This window comes from Rhea pennata, chromosome 2 (assembly GCF_028389875.1).
Source record: "Rhea pennata isolate bPtePen1 chromosome 2, bPtePen1.pri, whole genome shotgun sequence".
NCBI classification, from domain to species: Eukaryota; Metazoa; Chordata; class Aves; order Rheiformes; family Rheidae; genus Rhea; species Rhea pennata.
In genome coordinates, this window is record NC_084664.1 from 138,951,358 (window position 1) to 138,977,455 (window position 26,098).

Genomic DNA, 26,098 nt, shown 5'->3' on the forward strand with positions numbered 1-26,098 from the left:
CTCTTGCTGTATCTAAGAGTGCTGAGGACGGAAAGGGAATGACCTGACCACACAGAGGAGCAGAAATATGCCTAGATGAGAAGGAATATGTAAGAACGCGCCCAGGTACCAACAACAGAGAAGTGGGAAAGAAACATCAGTAGGAAACAGAACAGTCTGGGGAAAAGAGGTCTGCTGAAGACAGAGAGAACCCTTAAAGGAAGGAAGGGAGCAGAAACAGGATAGTGCATCCTAGGGAGTACATTAAAGCCTAATGAACAGTAGTTTAGAATTTTTTTCGCAGCAAATCTCAGTTCAAGTTTTAACAAATATAGCAAACTTTACTACGAGCGTAACACATTTGACTCCAGCTATGTGTATTACTCTTCTGACAGAAGTAAGCATTGCTATAGCTGGATGAGCAGAACAGGACATGCTCATTTGTCAGCTGCTTCAACATAAATTCAATCTCTTAGTTCAAAATACTGGAGTAGGGGGAGGTTGAACTAAGATATCATACTTTGCTGTGAAGCAGATGGGGAGATGCCAGTTCTTCCGTGGGTTTGGTGACCTCCAGTAAGAGGCAATAGAGCTGTAGCAGCTGTTGAATGCAAGTGGAATCCTTTATATGTGACAGCTAAATTCCACAAGTACTCAGTGCGACAGCTCTATTTAAGACTCAAAAGGACAAATGTTGATGAAAGAAATAAAACAAAATACCAACTTGTAGACCATTCTTCCTCTTTCTGTTGAAAGTATGTAAAAGAATACAGAAGAAAAACTGTATTAAACATAAAGAGATGTTATCTCCAAGACTTCTGCAAATATAATATCTATTTGTACTCATTTATTAAGAAGTACGCTTTATCTGACTGTGTTTTCTTCAAAAATATGAAATCATTTAATTAGTTAGTAATACAAAATAGAGACTTCTTAAAGATAAGAAAATATTTTCCTTTCTTGTGAAGTGTTTTTTTTTAAGGAATGAATAAGTTAGCTAAAAATAAAACCGTCACAATTTTTCTGAAGTTCATAGCATGATCTCTTCTCACAAAAATTAATCCTTTTGTATGCCACAAGCCCTGATACTCATTTGACACACTTCTAATCCAACATTACTGCTTTTTATCACCTGCTCAAACTGAACAGAATAATAGCAGATACCTTAGACATGTATTAACACATGAAAAAGGGTCAGCTTAAGTATTGTCTGATATTACTTTCTACAATCAAAATTTAAGCATTCCAACACAAAATGTAGCTGTCAAATACATTGAACTTACAGAACCAGAGCCGAATCTAGATGCTGTTTCGATTAGAACAGCTAGTTCAACTCCTCTAATATCGATGCAGTTTCAAGACTAGTTTCTCTCATCTTTTTCCCCCCTCAAGAAACAATAAAGATATTTAAAATATTTTCTTTTTTTAGTTCACACAATTGCCACTGCTCTATGCTGTGGAAACTAATTAAAGGTACGCAAAGATTTTGAATATTAAGGCAAGTATGTCAAACCTGTCATCTGAGATCACCTAATATCAAAGTCAACCTGGATTTTTTTTTTTTTAATACGACATATGAAATTCCATATCTGAAGGCCGGTTCCTGCGGCGCAGGGGCCGGGGCGAGAGGACCGAGCGGCGGTTCCCTCCGCCACCCGAGGCTCCGGGGAGGAGACGCGCCCCCGGCCCGGCCCGGCCCCCGCGTGCCGACACCGCGGCGCGACACGGCGCCGAGGGCGGGGAAACGCGGGGCGCACGCAGCTCCCCGCCCCGCGGCGGAAGCAGCCCCTCTGGCGCATGCGCAGCGGTGACGGCGGAGACCATCCCCTTCCGGCCGGCACGCGACCTTCCCTGCCTGCCTGCCCGCGCGCGCCGTTGCCGCTTGCCCCCCACCCCCGCCCCTCCCGCGGGGCGCGTGCCCTCACCCTGACCGCCCCGGTCCGCCTCCGTCTTCAGCGTGGCGCGCGCCCGCTGACCGCACGGCCTGCTCGAGCCGCGCGGGGAGCGCTGCGCACGCGCATCCCCCCCCTCCGCCCCAGCGTTACCCGCTCAGTGCGCACGCGCCCTTTGACCTGGCTGGCTCCTTGCTGCCCCACCCCCCGCCTTGCACATGTGCTCTCACGTAAGCGCATGCGCCGTCGCGCGGAGCCCCAACCGTCGCCCGTGACGTCTCAAAGCGCATGCGTTCTAGCGTGTGCCTGTTTCCCCGGCGGCTCCGGCGCATGCGCCATTCCCCACGTTCCCCGGGCCGGGCGCCGGCGCCGCGCGTCTCTCCGCCTTCCCCTGTGGCGGCGCCTGCGCGCTGCGCGCTGTCGGTGCGTGGCGTGCAGTGCGGTGGGGGCGGGTGGGGGCGGGGCGGGTATATATAGTGCGCGGCCGGGGCGGCGGCCTCCCCCTTGTCCCCCGGCCGCCGTCGGTGCTGTGTGCGCAGTGCGTGTGCTCCGGACACCCGGACACGCCGGCCCGGCCCCGCCGCACCATTTATTACTAAAAATACTAAAAAAGCCAAAAAAAATCCAAAAATCCTAAAAAACCGACAAAAAAAATCCTTCCTTCCTCCCCTCCCGTCAACCTTCTGCAACCGGCCGGTTTGATATAAAATAACCCGGTGAAGCGAAGCCCCCGGACCCGGCGCAGCCGAGAGGAGACACTGAGCGAGCCCGACCCCCGCCGAGCCAAGCAACAGCCGAGACCTTCGCCAGGCCCCGGCACTGAGTGAGCCAGACCCCCCGCCCCCCCGCCGCGCATCCGCCTCCTGGAGCCGTTAAGTTTCGAATCCGCCTCCGAAGCGCCCCCTCCCCCTGCCGGCGCCTCCACCGCCTCCCGCCGTCCCCTTTCCTCACGGAGCCCGGGGCCGCCGCGGCCTCCTCGCCTCGTCAGCGCCCCCCCCTTGCCCTCCCGCGCCGGGAGACGGCGGCAGGATGAACCCCAGCGCCCCCAGCTACCCCATGGCCTCCCTCTACGTGGGGGACCTGCACCCCGACGTCACGGAGGCCATGCTCTACGAGAAGTTCAGCCCCGCCGGGCCCATCCTCTCCATCCGCGTCTGCAGGGACATGATCACCCGCCGGTCGCTCGGCTACGCCTATGTCAACTTCCAGCAGCCCGCCGACGGTGAGTGGCGTGGGCAGGGCCGTGGCACGCGTGCTCGGCCAGGCCCGGGGCGGGCCGCGCCGGGGGGCGACGCGGGGACCAGGAGGGACCTTGGGCCGCCGCCCGCGGCCGAGCCACGGCCCTCCGCCGCGCGCCCACCGCGGCCGCGCGTCCATTTTCCGCAGCGCCCGGGCTCCTCGCGGCCCTGCCTCGGGGTGGGGCGGGCCGCTCCGCGCCCCCCGGAGCCGGCGCGGCGTTGCCGGGACACGGGCAAACTTAGCGCCGCGCTCGGGGAAGTTTGCGGCGGAGGCGCCGCTGGGTGACATGCGGCCTGGGGCTGTCCGCGCCTCGTGGCGGGGGGGCAGGGAGGCGCTTCCTCGCTCCGCGGCCGGGAAGCGAAAGCTCTCGCGGAGCCCCTGCGACGGGCAAGGAAGGGCCTGGCGCCTCGCCGCACGCGTGGGGCCTCGGCAGCCCCCCGCGAGGCTCCCGCGGTCGCCGGCGCCGGGGAGGGTGGATGCAGGCGGCTTTTCCGCAGGCTGGCACGTTCACGTGTCGCTAAATCCAGAATCTGAAATGAAGGCTAGTTTGAAAAAAACATCAGAGGCATTAGCGCGTTTTAATAACTACGCGGGAGCTGGGTGTGTGTGCGTGAGATTAAGAGGCGTGAGAAGGAAGTGGGACGTACCGGGATCATTTAGTAGTTTCATAGACGGTCCGGTCAAAGCACAGGCCAGAGCAGAATACGTTAAAATGTATTTGTCAAATGTGGGGAGGAGATGAAATTACTTCGGCCTCCTTGCCTTGCTTTTTATGTAGCAAACTGATCCATTTGTCTTTGACGTTGTGTTTGCAATTTTTTAAATAAAATTTGCTTCATGTGTAATGTTGCTAGTATTCTAAAGTTATATCAACAAGGAAACTTTCTATATAGTTCTGATTATCTGTTTGTGCTAGACTTTGGCGAACCAGCTTGTTCATTCGGAGGGCTTCTTTATAAAAGGACCAAATATGAACTATTTGAAGTTTTGTGGGAGTCTTTGATAAAATAAAAAATAATTTGTCCAGCAAGAACATTTTTGATTTCAAGTGTAGTTAAGTAAACAGCTTTCTACGGTAATGATTTCATTTTTCAGGAGTATGAAAGTGAGAGATTTGAACTACAAACTTCTCAAGCAGTTGGATTAACTGGCTTTCAAAACTAGCTTTAGTATATGGATATTATCAGATAACACTTCTGGTGTACATGTATGGGTGTGTAGTAAAAGTTGTTTCATCTTTTTAGTTAGAAGGTATTTCACCTGTTATCAGTTCTCTCATTTCAAAGAGCTTTTAATTTGCTCAGCCATTGTTTAGAATGAGAGAATTTAAATGCTTGTTAAAAGTATGCAAAAGCATACTTTTGTCTGCTTTCTATTGACTAAAAGCTTACAATGCTCTCAAAAAAAGAAAAATAAGGAGTTAGCACAGAACACACTGGTATGATAGCATCAAGGCAGAATTTGAAGGTGATTCAAGTGCTTCTCTCCCTTTAGTAATGAAAGACGTCTATGAGTTGACCTTATCTTTGTAGTAAGTTAAGTTACATATTCAATCCTATCTTTTGTTGCCTCAGTTTTGGAATTTGCCAAAATATTGAACAACTATAGCTTTTTCACCTTTTAAGTGCTTGGATTCAGAGGTTGGGAATATGCTTCCTGCAGATTTGGGGCAATAGCATTTTTATACGTATTTTTTGGACTGGAGATAGAAGATCTTATATTTTATTTTATACTTCAGTTTTTCAGCTAGAAGTATTTCTCACATGTGTCAAGCTTGCATCTGGCACCTATTTAAAAGCACTTATTTAAAATAGCAACAGAGTAACTTAAATGACATTTTATGATTAAATTTTTGCAACTTTTTTAGAATTTGATATTGTTAGTAAAACACCTAAAAAGTATTTGCCCTTTTTTAGGTGGTAATAGCCATTTTATGAAAACTTGAAATCAGAGCTGAGAATAAATGGTTATTCCTACAGTAACACGAGCTTCCAAACTACAGGCATTTTCTTGGCTTAGCCTAATTCTTACCTGCATCTCAGGCTGTGTTTATTAAACAGCTAATAACAACTGGCTAGGGTTTTTGAAAAGGTCTTTGAGGTGTGTTTGACATTGCCAGCTGTCTGTAAAGTAGGGATCTCAAAGCTCTTTCAAAATCTAATTAAACTTGATGACACACTTGTGAGATATGCGTGCATTTTATAGTTGTGACTTTTCTGAATTTGAGTCATTGTCCAGACTAAAATCAAGGCAATCTTGCTTAATCACTAAACTAGAAACACTTAGCAGTAATCTAAAACTGCACTTTTTTCTTCAGAATTTTAGAGTACTTCTGTTTCCAAGGATTTGTTATTTCATATCTATTCCTATGCATATATAGTTCAAATCTAGCATTAGGTGTTTATTCATTCTGAAGTTGCTAAAGTTGACTGTCCAGCTCGTTCACAACTAAAATGGGAACTGGTGACTCATTCAATAAAGCTTGAGCAGAATCAGCAAAAGTATAGCATGGGTAGGTGTGTCCATTTGGAAACAAGTTAACCACTGAATGGAATTGTCTCCTGCAAACTAATGCACAGCCTTTTATGGGAAAGAGTTGAAATACAATGGAAGTAAGCCAATTTTAGTAGTTATGAATAGTGAATGGGTACCCTATACCTACTTTCAGATGAACAGTATTCTAGTAATGTTTTAAAATACATTGTGGAGGAGCAATGTGGTGTTGGTTAAGCAGAAATCTTTGCTGCTTTTACTTCCACTCCTCAGAACAAATGAGAAGAGCAGCTGAGACTTCCCATGCTATCATTGTCTTTATGGAGAAATTGCATCAGCCTAAGATACATGCTCACTATTAATTCAGAATGGCAACGTGTGTAAAGGCTAGCAAGGACCCGTTGTGGATCAGATGTTTGGGAAATGTGTGCCGGAACACACATTTCTCGGACATGTTGGGATTATTCTAGAAGCAATTAGCATGAATTAGAAAAGCCTCTTTTGTAGTGAAAGAAGCCCTGTAACTACTTCTGGAAATAATGAACTGTTTATTACTGGCACTTTTGCTGGTGCCGACAGTGATAATTCTAATGACTTCCAGGGTACACCAAAATTTTATATGTTCCTACAGTAGCACGTCAAATAGTCATGGTTCATTTTGTTTGGCCCTTAGTGTTCTGATAATTTAAGGTCTTCCCATACTTTCCATTTCTTGTTATCAGTGATGCAGGCTTCAGCTTTGTATCAGTTGTTTGCTTGCTACGGTCACATGAATAGCATAATAGTGTTACTAGAATACCTTTTTCACTCATAGTTTAACAGGAAAATGACTGATGTGTACCTAATTAAATTCTACAAGTATCTTTTGAAGTATATTATTTTCATGTACATTCATAACCTGAAAACACAGGAAGAAAGGAGCTGGATAGAATTCTGGTAGCAAATTTTCTTTAGCCATGATATCCAACAACATAAACGCCAGACTTAAACAAAAAAATACATTAAGTTTATAAAATGAGATGTAACAGTTGTGCTAAGCAATTAAATGACATGACTACTGGTTTTAAACTCAGACTGAACTGAATTTTGGCTTGCCATGAATACATTGCTACTGTACCACTTAAATTATTGTAAATGTTCTTTCTTTGTGCCTAAACAGAAAATACAATCATTCACTTTCAGTGTCAACTCTGCTCTATCAGTTAAAAAAAGAAACTTGTTACTTTTCTAGATATTTGCAGCAGGAAAATGCATTTTGAAATGTATCCTGCTGTTTAAGGACTCCAATGGGTTACAAAAATCTGTTCCACAGGAATGATATAGCTCCTGGATGAGAAAAATTCTAAAACATAATTCCTGGCAGAACATGTTTAGTTTTTTTTTGTTTGTTCGTTTGTTTTTTAAACTAAATTCAGTCTTGTTAACATTACATTGCCTTGCTTTATGCAGATTGCAGTGAGATGATTTAGTACCAATGGATGCGACTTCATGTATTTTGGGGGACTTTTTTCAATATGCTTCCAATTATACCAGATATAAAAATGTAAAGGAGCTAGTATAGGAGATCGTAAAATGTCTGTCATAATTTAGAACCATTGCTATTTTTTGCTTAAGTGACTTGTTAACTTAAAACATAACAGGCGTATCTTGTTGCTTTCAATCATGAAAAGCTGAAGATGCCCTGGCACTTCCATATCTAAATATACTGAGGCCTTAAATTCAGGCTTTGAAAAGTTAGTCATGGAGTTCTGCTGGAAAAAGTATTCCACTGAAGTAACAAAACCTGTTTTACATTACTTCATTCTGCTCTTTTAATGCTTGCTCTTTCATTGAGTTTATATGTATTTCATTGTGTGCTTTTAATATACATTATTTCATATTTTCAAAGTTAAATAAGTACTTGTTTGACTTTTTTACTTTATTTGAACTTTCACTCACCTGGAAGTTCTTTATTTTTTCTTTTTTTGCCATTAAAGAATTGAGGAACATCTACATGAACTAGGCTTGTAGTGCACCTAAAAAAGCAATTTTGTCAGATTAGGGATATCTGTGGTTTAGGAGCTGTGCCTGGTATAGACATAACTTACACCCGTAAAAGCCTTTTTATTGATATAATATGCATCTATATGTTGGGGAGAAGGGAGGAAGAGGTCAGCTCCTTTTTACAAATGTTAAAAACCTTTCCTGATGTGGATTAGGTCATAGTTGCCATCAGTTGATGCATTGCTTCTTCTATCATAACAGCTTTTCACAATGAGTGAGTTTCTGTCCTTTAGGCTCCCAGGATGTCCACTGCTTATTCAGCTGATTTGTGCACCTTCCTTTTTGTTAAAGTGTGGATTTTGTTGAAGACTTTATTTTTGCCTTCATAAACAGAGGGGCTTTTCTGTTGGAGGCTTGTTTTTGTATTTTGTTCGTGATACTGGACTTAAAATAACTAGAATTTTATGAAGAATTGTTGTGCTTCAGATGCTATTTGTGTGCTTATTGAAATAACTTTAGTGTTTCAAATAATTTCATGATGTTTTTTCTAGCTGAACGAGCTTTGGATACCATGAACTTCGATGTCATTAAAGGCAAACCAGTGCGCATCATGTGGTCTCAGCGCGATCCATCTCTACGCAAAAGTGGTGTAGGAAACATCTTCATCAAAAACTTGGACAAATCAATTGATAACAAAGCTTTGTATGACACATTTTCTGCTTTTGGAAACATTCTGTCTTGTAAGGTTAGTGCAAAATTAATAGCATGTATAATGGTTTAACATGAAAAAATCTAATTAGACTGGAGCCATTTCATAGCTCTTACAACAGGGTTTTTCTTTAATAGGTGGTATGTGATGAAAATGGATCCAAGGGTTATGGATTTGTACATTTTGAGACACAAGAAGCTGCAGAAAGAGCTATTGAAAAAATGAATGGTATGCTGCTTAATGACCGCAAAGTGTAAGTACATAAATACACAGTTTGGGATCAACAGACTGAAATTCATTTTACAAACAAACACATACTTAAAGCTTATCTGGGAAAGATATTGTTCTGAATATTTCTAATTTTAAAGAGGATTTAGAACTTTAATACTAGGAATACTACAAAAATATATTTTTTATGTATTCTAAAGTCAGAATAAATTCAAACAATGCTAATAATGATCTGTAAGGGAGGAAGAAAAAAAGTTTTAGTTACATCCTGCAAGTCAATGTTGCAATGAGAGTTTGGGAACTTTGTATCAGTAGAATTAGATTCTTGGGGCCATCTCTGGTTTTTTGATCCTACTGGTCTGAGATAATATACAATCCATCAGGTGTTCTGGACAATATTTCCTTTTAAGAGTTGTCTTTATAGGTACAGTAGTGAGCCATTTTTTTGGATGAAACTTAAAACTGTAAAGCTACTGAACCTTGAATAGGGATCTGATTGCACTAAATGTTCTTAAATCAATGTCTTAAGCACATGTTTAGGGAGTAGGAGTAGAAAACAAATTGCAAGAAGTTTTATTTTAATAGTGTAACTGTTCTGTGCTCCAGAAAAGAAAAGGCTTCTCAGCTATGCCAAAGAGATCATTATGGTATTTTGTACAGCTGGAAAAGAATAGCTCTATTAATACTTGCAAGGGTTTGGAGAAGGGATAACAGAAGTCAGCATCAGCCCTACTATCACATATAAATTTTATATGTTGAGATGGATGGATCAAACTATACCCAAGGAGAATGTATCTTTTGAAATTTAACTTTCCTGCTTGATCTATGCTTGACTGGCATGAATGTGGATGTTCTTACTTGACTTTTATCTTTACACAACCTTTTTAAATTAGTAAAAATTCAGCATATAATCATAATGTAAAAGCAAAAGTTGTGTACTGCATACCTCATTAGATTTACTAGAATTGGAACTATAAAGTTGGACAGTCCAATAAAATTAATGAGCAAAAGTCTACTATAGTCAGAAATCATAGTGTCAGCCATGCAGATTCTGTTCTGGAGCGAGTCCTTGGATTGTGGAGTGTTGTGTTCGACTGCTCTTCCTCCTTTGACAGTATGAACTGACCATCAGTGTTTCTAGCCAATTCACAATGGTATTTGACTAAAGCGCAAGCTGAACTATTTTGGGACAGAGGAGGGAAGAGGGAGGTAAATTAATCTCTTGCTTACCATGGGAGAATGGTAAGAGTTTTAAGACTGCCAAGTTTTTAGTATGGCAGAGAGGTTCTGCTGGTGTTTGGAATTTCAGTTTAGCCACTTAGGACTCTTCCTTGCGTAGCTCCTGATGTCAAAGAGGCTGTTTGACACTTACGAGAATGAACAATTTTGCCAACGGCTCAAAAGCATATTTATGCTAGTAATTGCAGTGAGCACACTGATGTAAAAAAGGATAGTGAAATTGTTTTTCCAATGGAGCTTTATCTTTACTATTTTATCTGAAGAATTTCATGCTTATGATGATCAATGAGACTGATTAAAAATAACATATGATGTCAAAGGATTAAAATAAAACTTTACATCTTAGCAGACTTGTTTTAATCTACACTGTTCTCCTGTAACTAGATTTGTTGGAAGGTTTAAATCCCGCAAGGAACGTGAGGCTGAGCTTGGAGCCAGAGCAAAAGAATTCACCAATGTTTACATCAAGAATTTTGGAGAAGACATGGATGATGAAAGACTTAAGGAACTCTTTGGCAAGTTTGGTAATGTCTTAAACTTTAAGCTTATATAAACGTCAGTAAAGTTCAGATTACTTCTTGTATCTGCAGGGTGTTTGTATTACGAGGGATCAGGCCGCTATGTGAAGGTGATACAGAAAATATGTAGTGAAATGTTAGTACTTGATTCCAATTTCAGATTCAAAAATTTAAAAGTGTGGTAGTATCCACTGATGAAATTTAAATAGCCAGAATAGTACCTATAATCTGCCCATCAGAGTTGCTTCTGATAATAAGGCATCTACTTAAATAATATTTTTAATAGAATTTGCACATTTTTGAAGATGCAGGTGTTTTTTCCCTTTAAGAAATGTTTTTTTGCTTTAATATAGATCTATTTAATTAAATATTATTAATCCACTGCAAAATACTTGACAGAAGTTTCCTGTTGCTTTTTTTCACCGTTTTGCAGCTTTATCTTTATTCAGGGTATCTCAGCTTTTATCATGCAATTGAATTTTCAATGTTGATTCCTTATGAAATTAAAAGAAACTTCACACGGGTAGAGGTTGGTAACGCACAGCCATGAACTAAAGGCCTCTTGTCAGGTTTCAGTACCTGTTTCAAAGGATATAAATCTTAATACTTCTTAAATGTCAGTTCTTTTAATGGAAAAACAAATTACATTAAAGTGAAATTTCTGCACCATTTTCATTGAAAATACAATAGGAAAAAAATTCAGCATGGCAGATTTCAGCCCAAATGGCTGATGTTCAGCACCTTGGTGGGAAAATCAGCAATTTGTATTAATGTGTGCTGTTTACAAGGCTATTACTGGTGCTGGAGTGTGAAGACAGTACACTCTGCATATGCAGTGTAAGTATTTGTATATTTATATACATTTTCTTTTTCAGGTCCTGCCTTAAGTGTGAAAGTTATGACCGATGAGAGTGGAAAATCTAAAGGCTTTGGCTTCGTTAGTTTTGAAAGACATGAAGATGCCCAGAAAGTAAGCTTTTGGACTTCATTTTAGGATATTCATAACTGCAACCTGAATAACAAGCTGCTTGAGTCGTTTAGAATCTTGAAAATTCATTAAGGATTTTTAATTGATCAAGGATATTAGGGAAACAAATCTGCTGTTTAATTGACTTAGCATGTTTTCTGTCATTTAAAATGCTTTCTTATAAATGAGCGAATGTCCATTAGTTTGAGGAGCCTGTTAAGCTGGCTTGAATTAGTGCAGAAATGAGGAGTCTTGACTAATTTAAGAACCTATTGTAGTTTTGCTTAAAGGTTTCACAGAGATCTGGACATACTTATGCTGAGCAATATACATGCATAGTAAATTATGACATCTCTGCAAAACCCAGGTGAATAATTGAATGCAATTTGTTTGCACAAATGCTTTGTGCGAGTGCAAGACAGGAAGAATTGTGTTTTCTAACTTCAACACTGCAAAGTCAGCAGGGAAGCTATTAGTTTTATGGAGTACATTTAGCACAGCTATAAGATGATACTCAGAGCCCTGTGATACTGCTTTTACTCTGAAGAATAACTTTGGAGAAAGGGTCCTTTTAATTTGTATGTATGTCTGTAACATGCCAATAAGCTGTATAAGTTCATTCTTTGATGGTTGGTTTCCTTTTTGTATCAGTTTACTGTGGCAGTAGGAATATAGTGTCAGGAAAAAACTCAGTACAAAACAAATCAGCACAATATATTGTTTGCTTTTCAAAAAGCATTTCTCTTATGTCAGTAGTGCAAGTATACAAACAGACTGGAACAAATGCTATCTTAAATCTAAAATGTTTAGACTTGCATATATTCTTTGATGAATTGCTTCTCTTACAGTAGTCAGGAACATATTTAGTATTTAAATAGTATGAGAGATTCCAATATTTCATAAAATATCTATTTTCTAATGACTTACTGTGAAGGTATAGAATAAAATGATGACCTCTGGTTTTAAACTACTTTAATAAATCTGTGCCAAATATTTCACATCTCACTGAGAAGTTGTAACTCAAAACAGTGTAAGAGAAAAGCCATATTTTCTTACTGTAAGTGGTTTCCTAATGAAAGTTATAAAAAAGCCAGATGAAGTTAAGTGTGTGAATTAGAGCTTTTCAACTTAATTTGGTTGCTTTTCTCTGCCTTTAGCAAGAAAAGTAAGGCTGCACAAATGATTCCTGATTGTGTTAGTGGATTTTAAAAAACCCAAAAAACAAAAAACACACACACACTTCTATAAGAGAAGTTTTTTGTACTCCTTCTTGTGACTTTTAACCTGGACAGAAGCACATTCTGAAGGCGATTGCCATTTTACATTAAGCAAGGGAGTTGCCGGGTGCTTTGTTCCAGCAATTGATATTTTAGGTGTTGTGGCAGGCAGGTGTTCTTTTTAGAATCCTTATGTACTTTTTTTTTATATATATTTAAAGTAGATATTTTTGTTTCAAAAAAAAAAAACCACTGAAACACAAAGCATGGCTAACTTTTTGTTCCTTAATAAAGGCTGTAGATGAGATGAATGGAAAAGAGCTCAATGGGAAACAAATCTATGTTGGCCGGGCTCAGAAAAAGGTGGAAAGACAGACGGAGCTCAAGCGCAAGTTTGAACAAATGAAACAGGACAGGATCACCAGATACCAGGTTTGGTTTTAATTTGAGAGGACTAATTTTTATTTTCTGATATTTTTAGATTCATGTGGGATATTTGATTTCAAAATAACTAGACTTTTTTTTTAGGGTGTAAACCTTTATGTGAAAAATCTTGATGATGGAATTGATGATGAACGTCTTCGAAAAGAATTCTCCCCGTTTGGTACAATCACTAGTGCAAAGGTAAAGTAAAATTTATGCATTGTACTTGTTCTTTCTCTAAAGATGAGCAGTGACTCTTCTTCAAGGAAGAATGATTTATTGCTTTGACTAACAATGGTAAAATGCAGAGATATGACCCATTCACCTGTCACTGCTACTGGTGTTATAGATGCATGGACATTACTTTCTTGATTTTTTTATGTTTTTTGAAGTTAAACATGTATAATTATTCTGTCTTGAAATGAATGGAGAGTACTGACATCAGTAAAAGATTACACCTTTTTAATGCAATGATGTGCTCATTGGTCCTTCACGGAGATTTTCATCTGTATTCACTAAACAATTAACTTGTAATTAAGAGATTACATTCCTTTTTATAAATCGATGCAGTAGAACAAAGTTGTGATCTCACTTCTAGTAAGCCGAAAAAAGGAACTCATGCAAGTTAAACAGGGATAGATACAACATCCTCTTGTTTTAAAACTGAATTTTTGTACTGACAGGTCATGATGGAAGGTGGCCGCAGCAAAGGATTTGGATTTGTATGCTTTTCTTCACCAGAAGAAGCTACCAAAGCTGTCACAGAGATGAATGGTAGAATTGTGGCTACCAAACCATTATACGTAGCTCTAGCCCAGCGTAAAGAGGAACGCCAGGCTCATCTTACCAACCAGTATATGCAGAGAATGGCAAGTGTAAGAGCAGTACCTAATCCTGTAATCAACCCCTACCAACCAGCACCTCCTTCAGGTTACTTCATGGCAGCTATCCCACAGGTATGTACAGAAATGAGTAACTGAATGTTTATACTATGAATACAATTTGTTTAGATTTAATAGTAAATTTAATATGTATCCATAATTTTCAATATTATTAATTTCTGATTTCATAGCAGAAAAGTGGTTGACTGTCTGATATGTCCTTTTCGTATTAACAGTTACATACCATTTTTACATTTGCCAGACTCAGAACCGTGCTGCATACTACCCCACTAGTCAACTTGCTCAGCTCAGACCAAGTCCTCGCTGGACTGCTCAGGGTGCCAGACCTCATCGTAAGTCACTTTCTTTACCTTTTTCTAGTGTTCAACATTTACCTTCAAACTTCTTAATACATTTTCACTGAATTACAGCATCATTTTTCTCTGGGTCATGTTATATAGTATTACTTCTGAACTCTTTTCACCGTTCAGTGTTTCATGGTGTAACTTTATACATTATTTTCTAAAACAGCGTTCCAAAACATGCCTGGTGCTATCCGCCCAGCAGCACCCAGACCACCATTTAGTACCATGAGACCAGCTTCTTCACAAGTTCCACGAGTCATGTCAACACAACGTGTTGGTGAGTCTCAGGTTTAATTTCTACAAACCTTTTAAGTATGAAAATAAAAAAAAAAAAAAGGTTTGCTAGTTCTGAATGATCTCTTCAAAACCTTTTGAAGTGTTACTACTTCCCTCTTTTATTGGTTCTTAAGAGATAAGTAAGCTAGCACCATCTTCTAATAGTTGCTCAAAATATTGTCCTAGTGAAGACTGAAAATCAGATCCTGAGGTCCCTCTCTTTAGCATGAACCATTTATTTTCTTAGCATGTATTTTAATAGTATTGTATGACACTCCTGCCATTTCTAAACATCGTTGTGGCAATTGTAATAATAAGTTGTGTGTAAAAGTATTGGAGTGGTATTACAATTTTAACTCTTTAATATTTTGTCACAGAAAACAGTGAGCAAAGTATCATATGTGCAGTGGCAGCAGCATTGCTGCATGAACCAGAATTCATTGTAATAGTTATAACATTTCTAGAACATACTAGGCTACTTTCTGAAAATACCTTTTCTAGGATGGCTTACTGCTATAACACATCTAGGAAATCAAGAGTCCTTTGAGGTTAGAATGAAATTTAGTTATACTCAGCCAAAAGTATTTTCTTACAGATCTTTTTTATATCACAAGTAAGAAAAGCAATTCATTAGGGAAATGACTGGAAAGTAACTCCTGGTAAACCTCTAGCTTTGAACCTTGAGATGTGACCAGAGGTCTGACAGTTGACAGTACCACTCTAAGATGAAGCTATGAAATAATACCTAAATTAGGTGTTGAGTTTGACTGTTTTAACTTCTGTACAGTGTATGCTAAACAAAAATTGAATTGTTCACATACAGAATTGTTATCTTTTCAGCTAATACATCAACACAAACAATGGGTCCACGTCCTGCCGCAGCAGCTACTGCAGCTACTCCTGCTGTACGCACAGTACCACAATACAAATATGCTGCAGGTGTTCGTAATCCTCAGCAGCATCTTAATACACAGCCACAGGTTGCTATGCAGCAGGTCTGTAATTTTGGTTTGGGGCATGCTTTTGCTGTGTGGGTTGTGGTATGTGGTTTTCGGGGGTGGTTTTTTCTCTCTCCAGAGGGGAAGGGGGGGCAGTTGTCTTTGTCTTTGTACTCTATAGAGTTCACAGTCCAGATTATGGCACCAGAGTTAGACTTGGGCCTTAACATACGCTTCATGTTCACATGGGATAGGATATGATCCTATGGTATTTCATATTTTTCAGTTGCTTGATACTTCAGCCTGAATTCTCCTTGTTTGCTCCACAGTGGAGGGGTTGATACTGATTTCTGGTATTACCCAGCATTTACAAGCACCATCTTACTAAATGGACCTAGTTGGAATTTTTTCCGTATTTCTGATGGTGTGCTCATTGTTTATGTTGAGTTGTGGAACATTGGATGTTTGAAACTGCATCTAATTATGGAAAAGAACTTAATTTTGAAATGATGTTAATTTAATTTGCAGCCTGCTGTCCATGTGCAAGGTCAGGAACCCTTGACTGCTTCCATGTTGGCTTCTGCCCCTCCACAAGAACAAAAGCAGATGTTAGGTATGTATGTGGTATCTTTCTTTATGCCTTATAGCAGAGGCTAAATGTTTTTGGGCCTATCTTTAGAAAAAAAAATAGACTTGTAAGAGACATTCAAAGCAGTTTTGTAGTAATCTTAAAATGTAGATTAAATGGGTTTAGTCTTAGAACAAGGAGGTATTTGCTGCCTTTTGCCCTTAAATCTAGGCTGCATTTGCCAGATGAAATTTATTACTGTGGTTAACTCTTTTCTCCTTAGGTGAACGTCTATTTCCTCTTATTCAAAACATGCATCCTACTCTGGCGGGTAAGATCACTGGTATGTTGTTGGAGATTGACAACTCCGAACTCCTTCACATGCTCGAGTCTCCTGAGTCTCTTCGTTCGAAGGTGGGTGGATTTTTGCTTTGTGCTAGTTTGTGCTGTGTGCTAGGTTAAATCTTCGCTGTCTTAACAAGTGTTTGTGCTGGCAGAGTGGAGTAGCAGCAATGCAGCAGTGGCCTAGGGCAAGGAGAAGTTAGAATATCCTCCTTCACTGGGTGGCAATGATTTAGGCTAGCATAGACGGGGCTGTAACCATTATCCTTTTCTTTTTAGTGGTGCAGGTATTGTTTGTATGTGCAATTTAAACTGCTTCATTAATTTCAATATTCAGAAATAATTAAGCTTACCTTTGTGTATTTGTTTTTATTTTATTTATTTATTTACTTACCAGGTTGATGAAGCTGTAGCCGTACTACAAGCCCACCAAGCTAAAGAGGCTGCTCAAAAGGCAGTTAATAATCCCACTGGGGTTCCAAGTGTTTAATAAGTAAGTTTTCCGGTTTTGTGTAGAATACAGTTTTATAGGTTGATTAGAGCAATAGTCCTTAGTCTGTGGCCTGTAAGCAAAACATTTCATTGCTCTCTATCACTTGCAGCCACAAAAAGCAGCATTTATTGTCACAGTTGAAACAAGTTTTGTTCTCAGTACTGTTCAGTTTTGTAGCTCATAAATGCAAGTCTTCAGGAAAAATAGAAGCTAAGACTGTATCCACTTGAGGCTGTTTTTTGAGATCCTCAGAGGACCGTAAGATTCAAATTTAGTTGATTAAAAGGCACTGCACATTTAATTTAAAACTTTGAAAATACTGGCAGGACTATTTCTAGAACTTGACATTAGCTTTTTTCAGTTCTGGGCATGCTTGCAAAAGATGAGCAGTTCTGTCCAACACCACCATTCATGCTGTTGTTAAAGAGGAACATTTAGCAAATTTTGGAAGAGAAGTAACATTAGAATGATCTCTACTACAGCCTTATTGTTCTGCAAATACAAAATAGCTTATTTACACTATAGTTTATGTAATTACTTGCCAAAATCTGAAATTACACAGTAATTAACTAAACTATATATAGTCTTGACTTTACATTTTTATGGATTTAAGTTAAATGTCAGTTAAAGTATTAGTCATCTTGATCATCTTCAGAGGAGTTTATATCTTAACTTTATACCTCAGGATGAAGCGAAAGGGTGATATCTTCCTTTTCAAAAGGGGAAAAAGTGTTGTAGAGTTCAGCATAATACAGGAGTCTGTTCTCCATTCAGACCAGTTAGCTTTTGCCTGCATATAAACTTACTTTTCACATTAATGGTTATTATGGTAATTAAATAGGCCTGCTTTTCAAGTTTGGTATTTTTTCCTTTCTCTTTGGCTTTTCATTTCTGAAACCCACCTTTTAAAGGCAGAATTCAAGTCATGTTTTCTTCACTTTTCTTCCCCGCCCCCTCACTCCCCCTTTTTTTCCCCACTACTGATGTTTTCACTCTGGAGATAAATACTGAATAGTTTTGTCATAAACTAAACTACTCAGACACAACTCCTTGTGTTTCTATAATTGGAATATGAAAATACTTGCATTAAGCATTAGTGTAATAGTTTCATGTTTTTTTCAGTATGAAACTTTGTAGTCTGGTCTTAGAGGTGACCTGCAGTCAAATTACAGTTACAGATTTTTGTGCTTAGCCACTGTCCAATGCCACACTGTGCTGAGTATTGTACAAAGAGGTTCTAGATTCAGTTGTCTTTCAAAGTAAACTTAAGATACCTTCCTTCTATATCTGTAAAAAGTGAAAAACATCTGTAATGTACTGCTTGTAAAATTTCTGCATGATATGATTGGTAGTGTGAAAGCCCAAAATGCTGTTGAGCTTACAGTTAAAATAAGCATACCAGAAAACAGAGAAAAAACTAACAACATTTTTTTTGTTTACAGAAAGATCCGGGACTACAATCTAGAACTTCGCTTCACCGAAGAAAAAAAAATCTAAACATGGAAAAACTATTAAATATTGAGAAAAACATTGCAAAATATAAAATAAATAAAAAAAGGAAAGGAAACTTTGAAGCTTATGTACAGAGCAATGCCGGGACTAGCAAAACAAATGTTAGTCCTAGATTACTTATTGATTTAAAATAAAAAAAAATAGTAAAATAAAAAATACAAATTAATGTTTTATAAACCCGGGGGAAAAGAATTTTCAGCACAGTACAAAAATTTAAAGCATTCCTTTCTTTAATTTTGTAATTCTTTACTGTGGAAAAGCTCAGAATATCACCACTGTTTTAGTTGACAGTGAGAATTGATAGCTGAGCAAAGAAACGTAATTTGGATTATAAAATTCTTGCTTTAATAAAAATTCCTTAAACACTGACTGGCTTGCGATAGTTTCTCTTTTGTACAGTGTCCTTCAAATAAGGTGGTGGTTCCAGAATACCAAGTTAGAATCTCACCCTAGAGTATGTTTTTGCAGTTTCTAGAGAAGATTAGCCTACTCTGGGCCACCTGTTACTGATAATATAAACTTAAGCATTAAAACAAATGAAAAGATGAGCTACATCCATATCTGTGTTTTAAATCCCTAATAGCATGTCTGATCTCCTGTCCCCATGTAATTATAAATAAACATTTAAGTATTATACCTTAGGATGATCAGTAGGTAATCATATTCTGTTATAAAAGGCCTGCGTCGGAACTGTGTAACTTATCAACACATGAGATCCCATTTGACTGCCAGCACAAGGAGAACTTGCTTATTGTCAGAGGGTTGTGATGGAAGGAACAATCTCTGTATAGCTCACTTGCTGCTTCTTGGGAAGGCCGGTTAAGCCTAAACATGTGAATAACTTCACTGTAGCTGGGGTAGAGGCTGATTAGTATGGATGTAGGTAAACAAGCACGGATTCCATCATTTGAGACACCCGAACATTCTCTGTCAGCATCTTGTTAATTATGTAACCTGGCAACAATAAGGTTCACAGTGATTGAAATACGAACACAGGATTTCCTATAGCAAAAACAGTGAGGCTTCATAGAATCATAGAACTTCAGGTGGTAATGTATTAAAAATTGAATGCATATTGAGCATTCAGGCTTAAACATATTAAGGTCTTGCCTTAAAAAAAGGTTAAAAAAAATCCTTTTGATGATAGGACTGCTTAATCCTTTGAATTAGATACTTCTGATGCTGTGCTCTCTAACGTGAGTAAATTAGTGTTAGTTATTTTTCCTGTTGATAAAGAGACCTATTGGTTTAACTTAGTCTTTTCTACACTTTGGTAAAGATATCCTTGTCAAAGGCAGCTTTGAAACAGCTCAGGTAGTTCTTCGCAATTAAATTATTGAGTTATTCCAATAAAGGAGTACGCTTAGGGAGTACACTTTAAATAAGCAGGTGTGAAAACAAAGACATCTGAGATCTAATACTGTTCTTGATTACATAATCTTCACTTAAAGATCTTTTCAATAACTTCCAGCAGTAATGTGTCACAAACCTCAGCAATATAGTAAGTTTATGCCAGTCTTGCTACTTCATCAAATTTGTGAATGGTGAAATAGTAATTCTGACAGTTTTACTGGCTAGAGGAATCTGCTGCTTCCTGCAAAAGGTTACCTTCTTCCTGAGTTTTTCCTTATATCTGACTTACCATTTAAAAAAAGGGGGGAGTTGATTTTTCCTTTTAAAATAAATAGTTCCTTAATGTATTCAGGTCTAGTGTAGAATAAAGTCTTCACTTGAGGCTGATACAACTTGCAGGCCAGCTTGGGTATTACATGTCAAAAAGGGCATCCAAGTGATTGAAAGGTGGCAAAACAAAAGAGCCAACACTGGCCCATGAGCTGTGGTTGTTATAGGACCATAGTGAGGTGAAGAGTTTCAGTAGGATTAGAAGTGTTAGAGGTATAGCAAGGCTACCTAGAGAGACAGAATCTAACGAGCTTTTGCTGCAACAAAAACTTCTTTCATTATGTAAGTTAACACACACTGAGCTTGTTCATCTGCAGATAGTTTTTCCTATAGCTGCCTTCTTGGCCTTCTTCCCCCTTTCTTTAGGGCAGCACTGCCTGCAGAATGAGGGTCATTTTCTACCTAGTTTAGCCCATAATTAGCTCTGTATAGGCTGCTTATACAAAGTTGTTAATGCAGGGGAGAAAGGAAGTGATGATGCAATTTTGCAAAAATTAATAAACTTGATAGGGACAAAGGGGCAAAGATCTATGATTCAGAGGGATTTCTACAGAATCAAGAGATTAGTGAGTTTTATGGAAGGTTGTCTGAAATCTGTATTTATGGGGGGGAGAGGACAAGGAAAAGATACTGGCATTCTCTGGATATATTATTTCAGTCATAAAACCCTGCGGTATCCTGAACTCCTCAAAAAAATAATTCAAAATCTGACCTTATTTCTCACATCTTGCAGTGATCTTCCAACTAGATTCTGTCTGTTAAGTGAATTTGAGAATAAGCATAGAGAGATTAGTTTGTCCTCTTTAAAATCCCTCTCTGCTATAAAAGTGGTAAGTTGAACCTGTACAATTCTTACGCTCAGTCCCATCTGGATGGAGGCAGACTGAGTCAAAGCTTAAGTTTTGATTTCTCACTCTTGCTGAAGTGTATGGTTGCCATTAAGAATTTTGAAATTGGACAGTAAATCCTAAGTAAATCCTATAAAGGAAGCAGTTCAAACAAGGTATGTCAATGGATCAGATAAGAAGTTGAAAGAATCATGATTTTATCTAATTGTCAATTATAAAAGCATTAAAGCTTCGGAGGCAGTTTTAAAGTCCTAAAAACCTTTGGTACCATAACAAAAATGTTGAAGAATTGGATGATATTTAAAGGTGGACCTGGAGGCCTCACTGTGTGCAGGAACTGAAGTGCCCTAGCAGGAAGCTGAGAGCCTACCTTACTTATGCTTCATTTCCTGAGGTAAGAGGCAGTGTGACTTCAATGACCCTGACAGAATTAAATCAAACTAGTTTTTATATTTTGTATGAATGTGCTATGTTATTTAACCTGCTGCATATGGGAGTGGGGGGGATGAAAAAGGAGGAAAAACAACTCTCCAGTTTCATACATGATTTTGTTTTGTGGGTGCGTCAAGCACTTGCAGGTATAGCAGCCTGAAATGCTAGGTAACTTCTGTGATAGAAGGAAAGAGAACAGGGCAATTCTGCTGATCATATCACTAAAACCTGTGAAAACAAAATCCTAGTTTTCTTCCCACTCTAGATTAAACAATAATTCTGCTCTGTATGCCACAGATACCTATTTAATCAATGTCTTTATATATATATGTGTGTGTGTGTGTGTGTGTAAAAAATAGTGAACTCTGTGTTAATGCTTTTATTAACATCTATTTAGAGTGCTAGTGTTACAATTTTAACAATTTACTACATAGAAAAGGCAATTTATTCAATAAAGGTAGGGTGTTTTTCCCTTGTGTTAATAGTCAGTCTAACTGGCAGTCACTTCCTTCTGCCACGCATTCCCTTACAGCATGTGTCAGAGCTTACCTCGATCCTCTAGAGCCCTGTAACTACTCAGACCTAAGCTGATTTTGTTGAATCCTCTGATATTTCTTCAGTTCTTCCCCATCTTCCATTCTAACCATTGCAAATGCTTCAGAACTTAGCAGTAAGTTGCTCCTGAAATGAAGGGTGCTTTGAATAACAGTGGTACCATATTCACCATCAGCTTTCCGAAGTAGAATGTTTTTTATGTGCAACCAAATAAAAGATTTGGTTCAGAGATAATTTGGATTGCACATATTTTCTTTGCAGTTCTGCAGAAGTCTAGAAAATATGAATTTCACTGGATGCTGCGAGAAGAGGTACGTGGTGCAAATCAAGACATCCCTGAGTCAGGCAATGTTATTACAAGTGCTTGTTTACACTGATTAGGTGTCTATCCTTCAATAAATAACTATCTTCATCATCTTCAGTCCTTCCACCTAAAAGCACTTTTTTTTCTCAGGAGTCATCAACATAGTTAATGGACAACTGCACTTGGTAGACAAGCCACTTACCACTTCAGATTAGGATTCCTGGTAAAAAGATTTTCTGAACTCTGTATCTAATAGACAATGGTTCTGTTTGGAATAACTACAAGAAACAAGATTTGTATTTAATCCTGAATGAGTCCAGGACCTGTGGTGCAAATGTCTGACATATTAAAAGAGACACAGTCTTGTCCTTTTTGGCACTGCAATTTGGCACTTGGTTTTTACTGATACACATTTTAGGCACGTGTCAAGGTTCTCCATCAGCAGCAGTTCTGTCCATGCTACTTGGGATTAAGTAAGAAGCTCTATTTCTATGATTAATCTTTCCCTTGGAGTTGATCCCCTAACACTAGCCATGTTTTCTCTCCCTGTTGCAGCAGCTTAAGCCTTGATATTGCATGAGTGAGCACTGAGAGCTCCCCTAAAACAGGAATTTTGCAGCATGGGCCTTGCAAGGCACATCAAGGTTAGAAATGCCACCTGTCACAGACCTGGAATTACTGGAATCAGAGACTATACCCCAAAAGGTCCCTGTTAATTCAAATGTACCCACTTCTCTCAAATTACTTTTTATTATGTGAAGTGCTTCTGCTTCCCTTGCCTCCTTCCCTCTTTCCTTTTAATCAAGTACTGCTTTCCTTGCAGTTAAAGGGAAATGCCAGATCCTATGTCCCATTATATCAATTAGTCAGCTGCTTATATGAGTATCATGGCGAATGATACAAAGAGCACAATTACACCTTTGCAGTAAAAAACCACGGGAGGGCTACAAAGTCTGACTGGGAAATGCTGCAAGTGTTCTCTTACGAGTTTCAAACTCTTACAAAGTCTAGGTCAGCATGAGGATCTAAAGATGATCTGTAACTCCAGTGCTAGCAGAGAAGGTGGGTCTATGTACAGATTCCCCCTATTTTTATGTGAAAATTTGAAACCTTGTGAAAATCCTTCTATACATTACTCTAAGGAGGTCATCGTTTGCATTTGGGATCCTGTCTCTTCAGAGACACAACTCCATGTCGTGCAACCTGACCCCCTCTTTACAAGTGTTTCTTCTGTCCTTCAAGACAGGAGTAGTACCTAAAAAACCAACACATAATTCTTCAGGAAGGCAGACAGAGGTTTCACCACGCAGTTAGCCTCACTGCCGTCACTCAGGCAACTGCACACAGTGCCAGTCAATGTTACGACTACTCTGTGAAGGAAAGTTTTTAGTCCCTCTTAACTTCTGTAGGATATTATTTATAACGATGGATACAAGCTGTATCCAAATGAAAATGCACCTGGCGGGGTTACAATTTCTTAGTATGTGGTATTTAAAACAAATACTGTCATGTTTTTGGCTACACTAAAACTGCAAAATGCACATATAGTTGTGCACCTTCTGAAGGACTTGAGCAAAAAGGAAGAAATGTTTCCCAAAAATAAAATAACGTGAAATATTTCAAAGATTTCTCAGTTGTTGAATTAGAACAGAATGTAATCAATAAAAAAATAAGGAAACAAGTTAGGCTAACATAATGGGCTTGTTGCTCATTATATAGTAAGAGCAGTATATCCATGCCAAATAGTCAGTCTCCTATTTCCTACATAAGCTGCTAAAGAAACATCTTTAATCAAGTTTTGTTCCAGCTGGCTATAGATGTCCTGAGATGCATACATTTTTATAGCTGAGCAGTCTTTAAAATGTTCCATATATTATCTGAGCATTCAGAAAACAAAAATGGTAACATGGGCAGGCTAACTGATTGAGTCACACTGTACTGATAGGGACTCTGGGTTACACATAGTCTAGGTTGAACCTGAAGTCAGTAGATGACATAAAACAGAGATTGCAGTACAAAATATGGTATTTGACATAGTACATTGTCACACCTATACATAGAAGGTTGGTTAACCCTGTCTCTTGCCACTGTTGGAAAGATTTGCAACCGAGGGTACCTAAGTACCTTCTGCTCTGGTGGTTTTCCAGAGGGGAACCAGATTTGGAAAAATGAGAAAACACCACAAAGCTAGAATAACAGCAGAAGTTGAAAACTCCAGCCCATAAGCTGGGGCAAAGGTATTTCCCCTATTTGCCTATACCTCACATTTTTCCAATCAAATTCACGTGGCTGCTTTGCCTCTCAGCTTGTAAATGGAAATGTGGATTTGCAAAGTGGCTTGGGATATGAATGAGGATGCACATCAGGGGCTTGCCCCAGAGGAGAAGGATATCTCTTCCAGAGCTCCCCAGGGTGCAGATGCCTCATCTCTCAGATACAACAGGGCAGCCGTGACATGTAAGAGGGTGGTTTCATGAGTGCTTTGAGGAGTTGTCAGACTGGTTATACGGGGCTGCACAGATGAAGGAACAAAATAAACCAAGTGATCAAACACGTTACACAATGTTACTTTCTTCACTCCTCTCCACTTTCTCCAGATTTCCTGAAGTTAGTGCTGCTTCTTCAAAAACGTGTACAAACCTTGCTCCATTGAGAAAGAGTTTTCCTCAGGTCACTTAACAAACCATGCCCTTCAAAAAAAAAAAAAAAAAAAAAAAAAAAAAAGAAGAAGAGAGAGAGAGAGAGACTTTTTCCCCCTCACACTTACAAAGAGTCTCTTGGTGAGGCCAAAGCACTGGATTTACAGGAGTTTGCAGGAGGGGGACTGCAGCCACACCGTTTTCATCCCGATTAACTCGCATCGCGTCCCCAGGAGCGCTGCTGCTGTAGGGGCAGGACAACTTCCACAGCGATTCACGCAAGAAGGTCCCACCGCGGCGGCATCTTCTCCTCAGCAGCGTCGGAGACCGGCTGAAGAAAGCGAGCAGTCAAGGAACAGAGCCGGTGGGACGAGTTAACGCCCCGTGATCAGCCACAGCCCGGGGAAGAGCGGGACGACGCAGCAGCGGCGATCGCCGCGCCGGGCCGGGCCGGGCCGGGCCGGGCCGGGCGGCCTCTCCCGCCAGGCGCCGCCGCCAGCCGTTAGCTTCGCCCGCCATTTTGCCCCCGGCGCAACCAGGACCTCCCCTCCCCTCCCCTCCCGACCCGCCAAACGGCGCCCCGCCCCCGCCCCGGGTTAACTTCTGAGCCTTTTCTGGAGGGTTTCAAGTGAAAGCGGCCGCCAAGGAGCCCCGCGGCCGCGCTCCGCCTCGCCGCGCAGTCCCTGCCCCGCCCCGGGCGCTCCCACCTGCGCCGCCCGCCCGCTCCAGTCGGGTTCCGCCGCGCCATGAAGCTGCACTTCAGCATCACCGCCGCCGAGGAGCTGCGGGAGAGGCGCGGGGGCCGCTACGTGGTGGGCGCGGGGCGGGGGGCGGCGGGGCCGGGCCGGCGGCGGGGCCGGGGCCGGTCCGGCGCTGACGGCCGTGTGCTTGCAGCTGTACTCCGTGTGCCTGGAGGGCTTCCTGCTCGGCAAGGCGCGCTACAGCCAGCTGCGCCGCTGGGACGCGCAGGTGAGGCCGCGCTGCCGCAGGGCAGAGCCGCCTGGCGCGGCGCGGCGCGCCCCGTCCGCGGGCAGCGGCAGCGGGAGGCTCCGCTCAGCGGAGGCCTCGGCGGGAGCGCCGGGGAGCAGCTCGCCGCGCAGCGGCTGCTGGTAGCAGAGGTGGCAACGGTGCTCAGGCAGCAAGAGCTGTGAGCACCCCGAGCCTGTCCTCATCCGTTTCTGGGAGAGAGGAGTCTGTTTTACTGAGGTCTTTAGTCCCCTAAACTGAGGTTCCAGAAGGTGCGCAGTGGTCAGGCCAGGTGACTTGCACAACTAGTTTTGCAGAGTTTCTTGGACTCAGCTTTGGAAAATCTGCGGTTAGTCCAGTGCTGAATCCCTTCCTCCTCGTGGATGCTGAGCTGCATAAAGCCGCACCT

The 26,098-nt window shown here is 40.7% G+C and overlaps 2 protein-coding genes across 2 annotated transcripts in view; both read left to right on the plus strand.

The window, feature by feature from the left end:
* The first annotated feature begins 2,359 nt into the window (after positions 1-2,359).
* Positions 2,360-18,631, plus strand: PABPC1 (poly(A) binding protein cytoplasmic 1). Its single transcript, XM_062570459.1, has 15 exons — positions 2,360-3,093; positions 8,138-8,331; positions 8,433-8,548; positions 10,147-10,286; positions 11,156-11,250; positions 12,759-12,896; positions 12,993-13,088; positions 13,571-13,843; positions 14,031-14,121; positions 14,300-14,410; positions 15,250-15,404; positions 15,876-15,960; positions 16,199-16,329; positions 16,655-16,750; positions 18,193-18,631. The coding sequence occupies exons 1-14, from the start codon at positions 2,901-2,903 to the stop codon at positions 16,745-16,747; spliced, it is 1,911 nt and encodes a 636-aa protein (XP_062426443.1). The 5' UTR covers positions 2,360-2,900; the 3' UTR covers positions 16,748-16,750; positions 18,193-18,631.
* Positions 18,632-25,469: 6,838 nt separating this feature from the next.
* The window catches only part of SNX31 (sorting nexin 31), a 38,854-nt gene continuing 38,225 nt past the window's right edge, over positions 25,470-26,098 (plus strand). Inside the window, exons 1-2 of the mRNA XM_062568551.1 lie at positions 25,470-25,535; positions 25,618-25,692. Coding sequence (XP_062424535.1) covers positions 25,470-25,535; positions 25,618-25,692 — 141 coding nt within the window. The remainder of the gene's footprint in view (positions 25,536-25,617; positions 25,693-26,098) is intronic.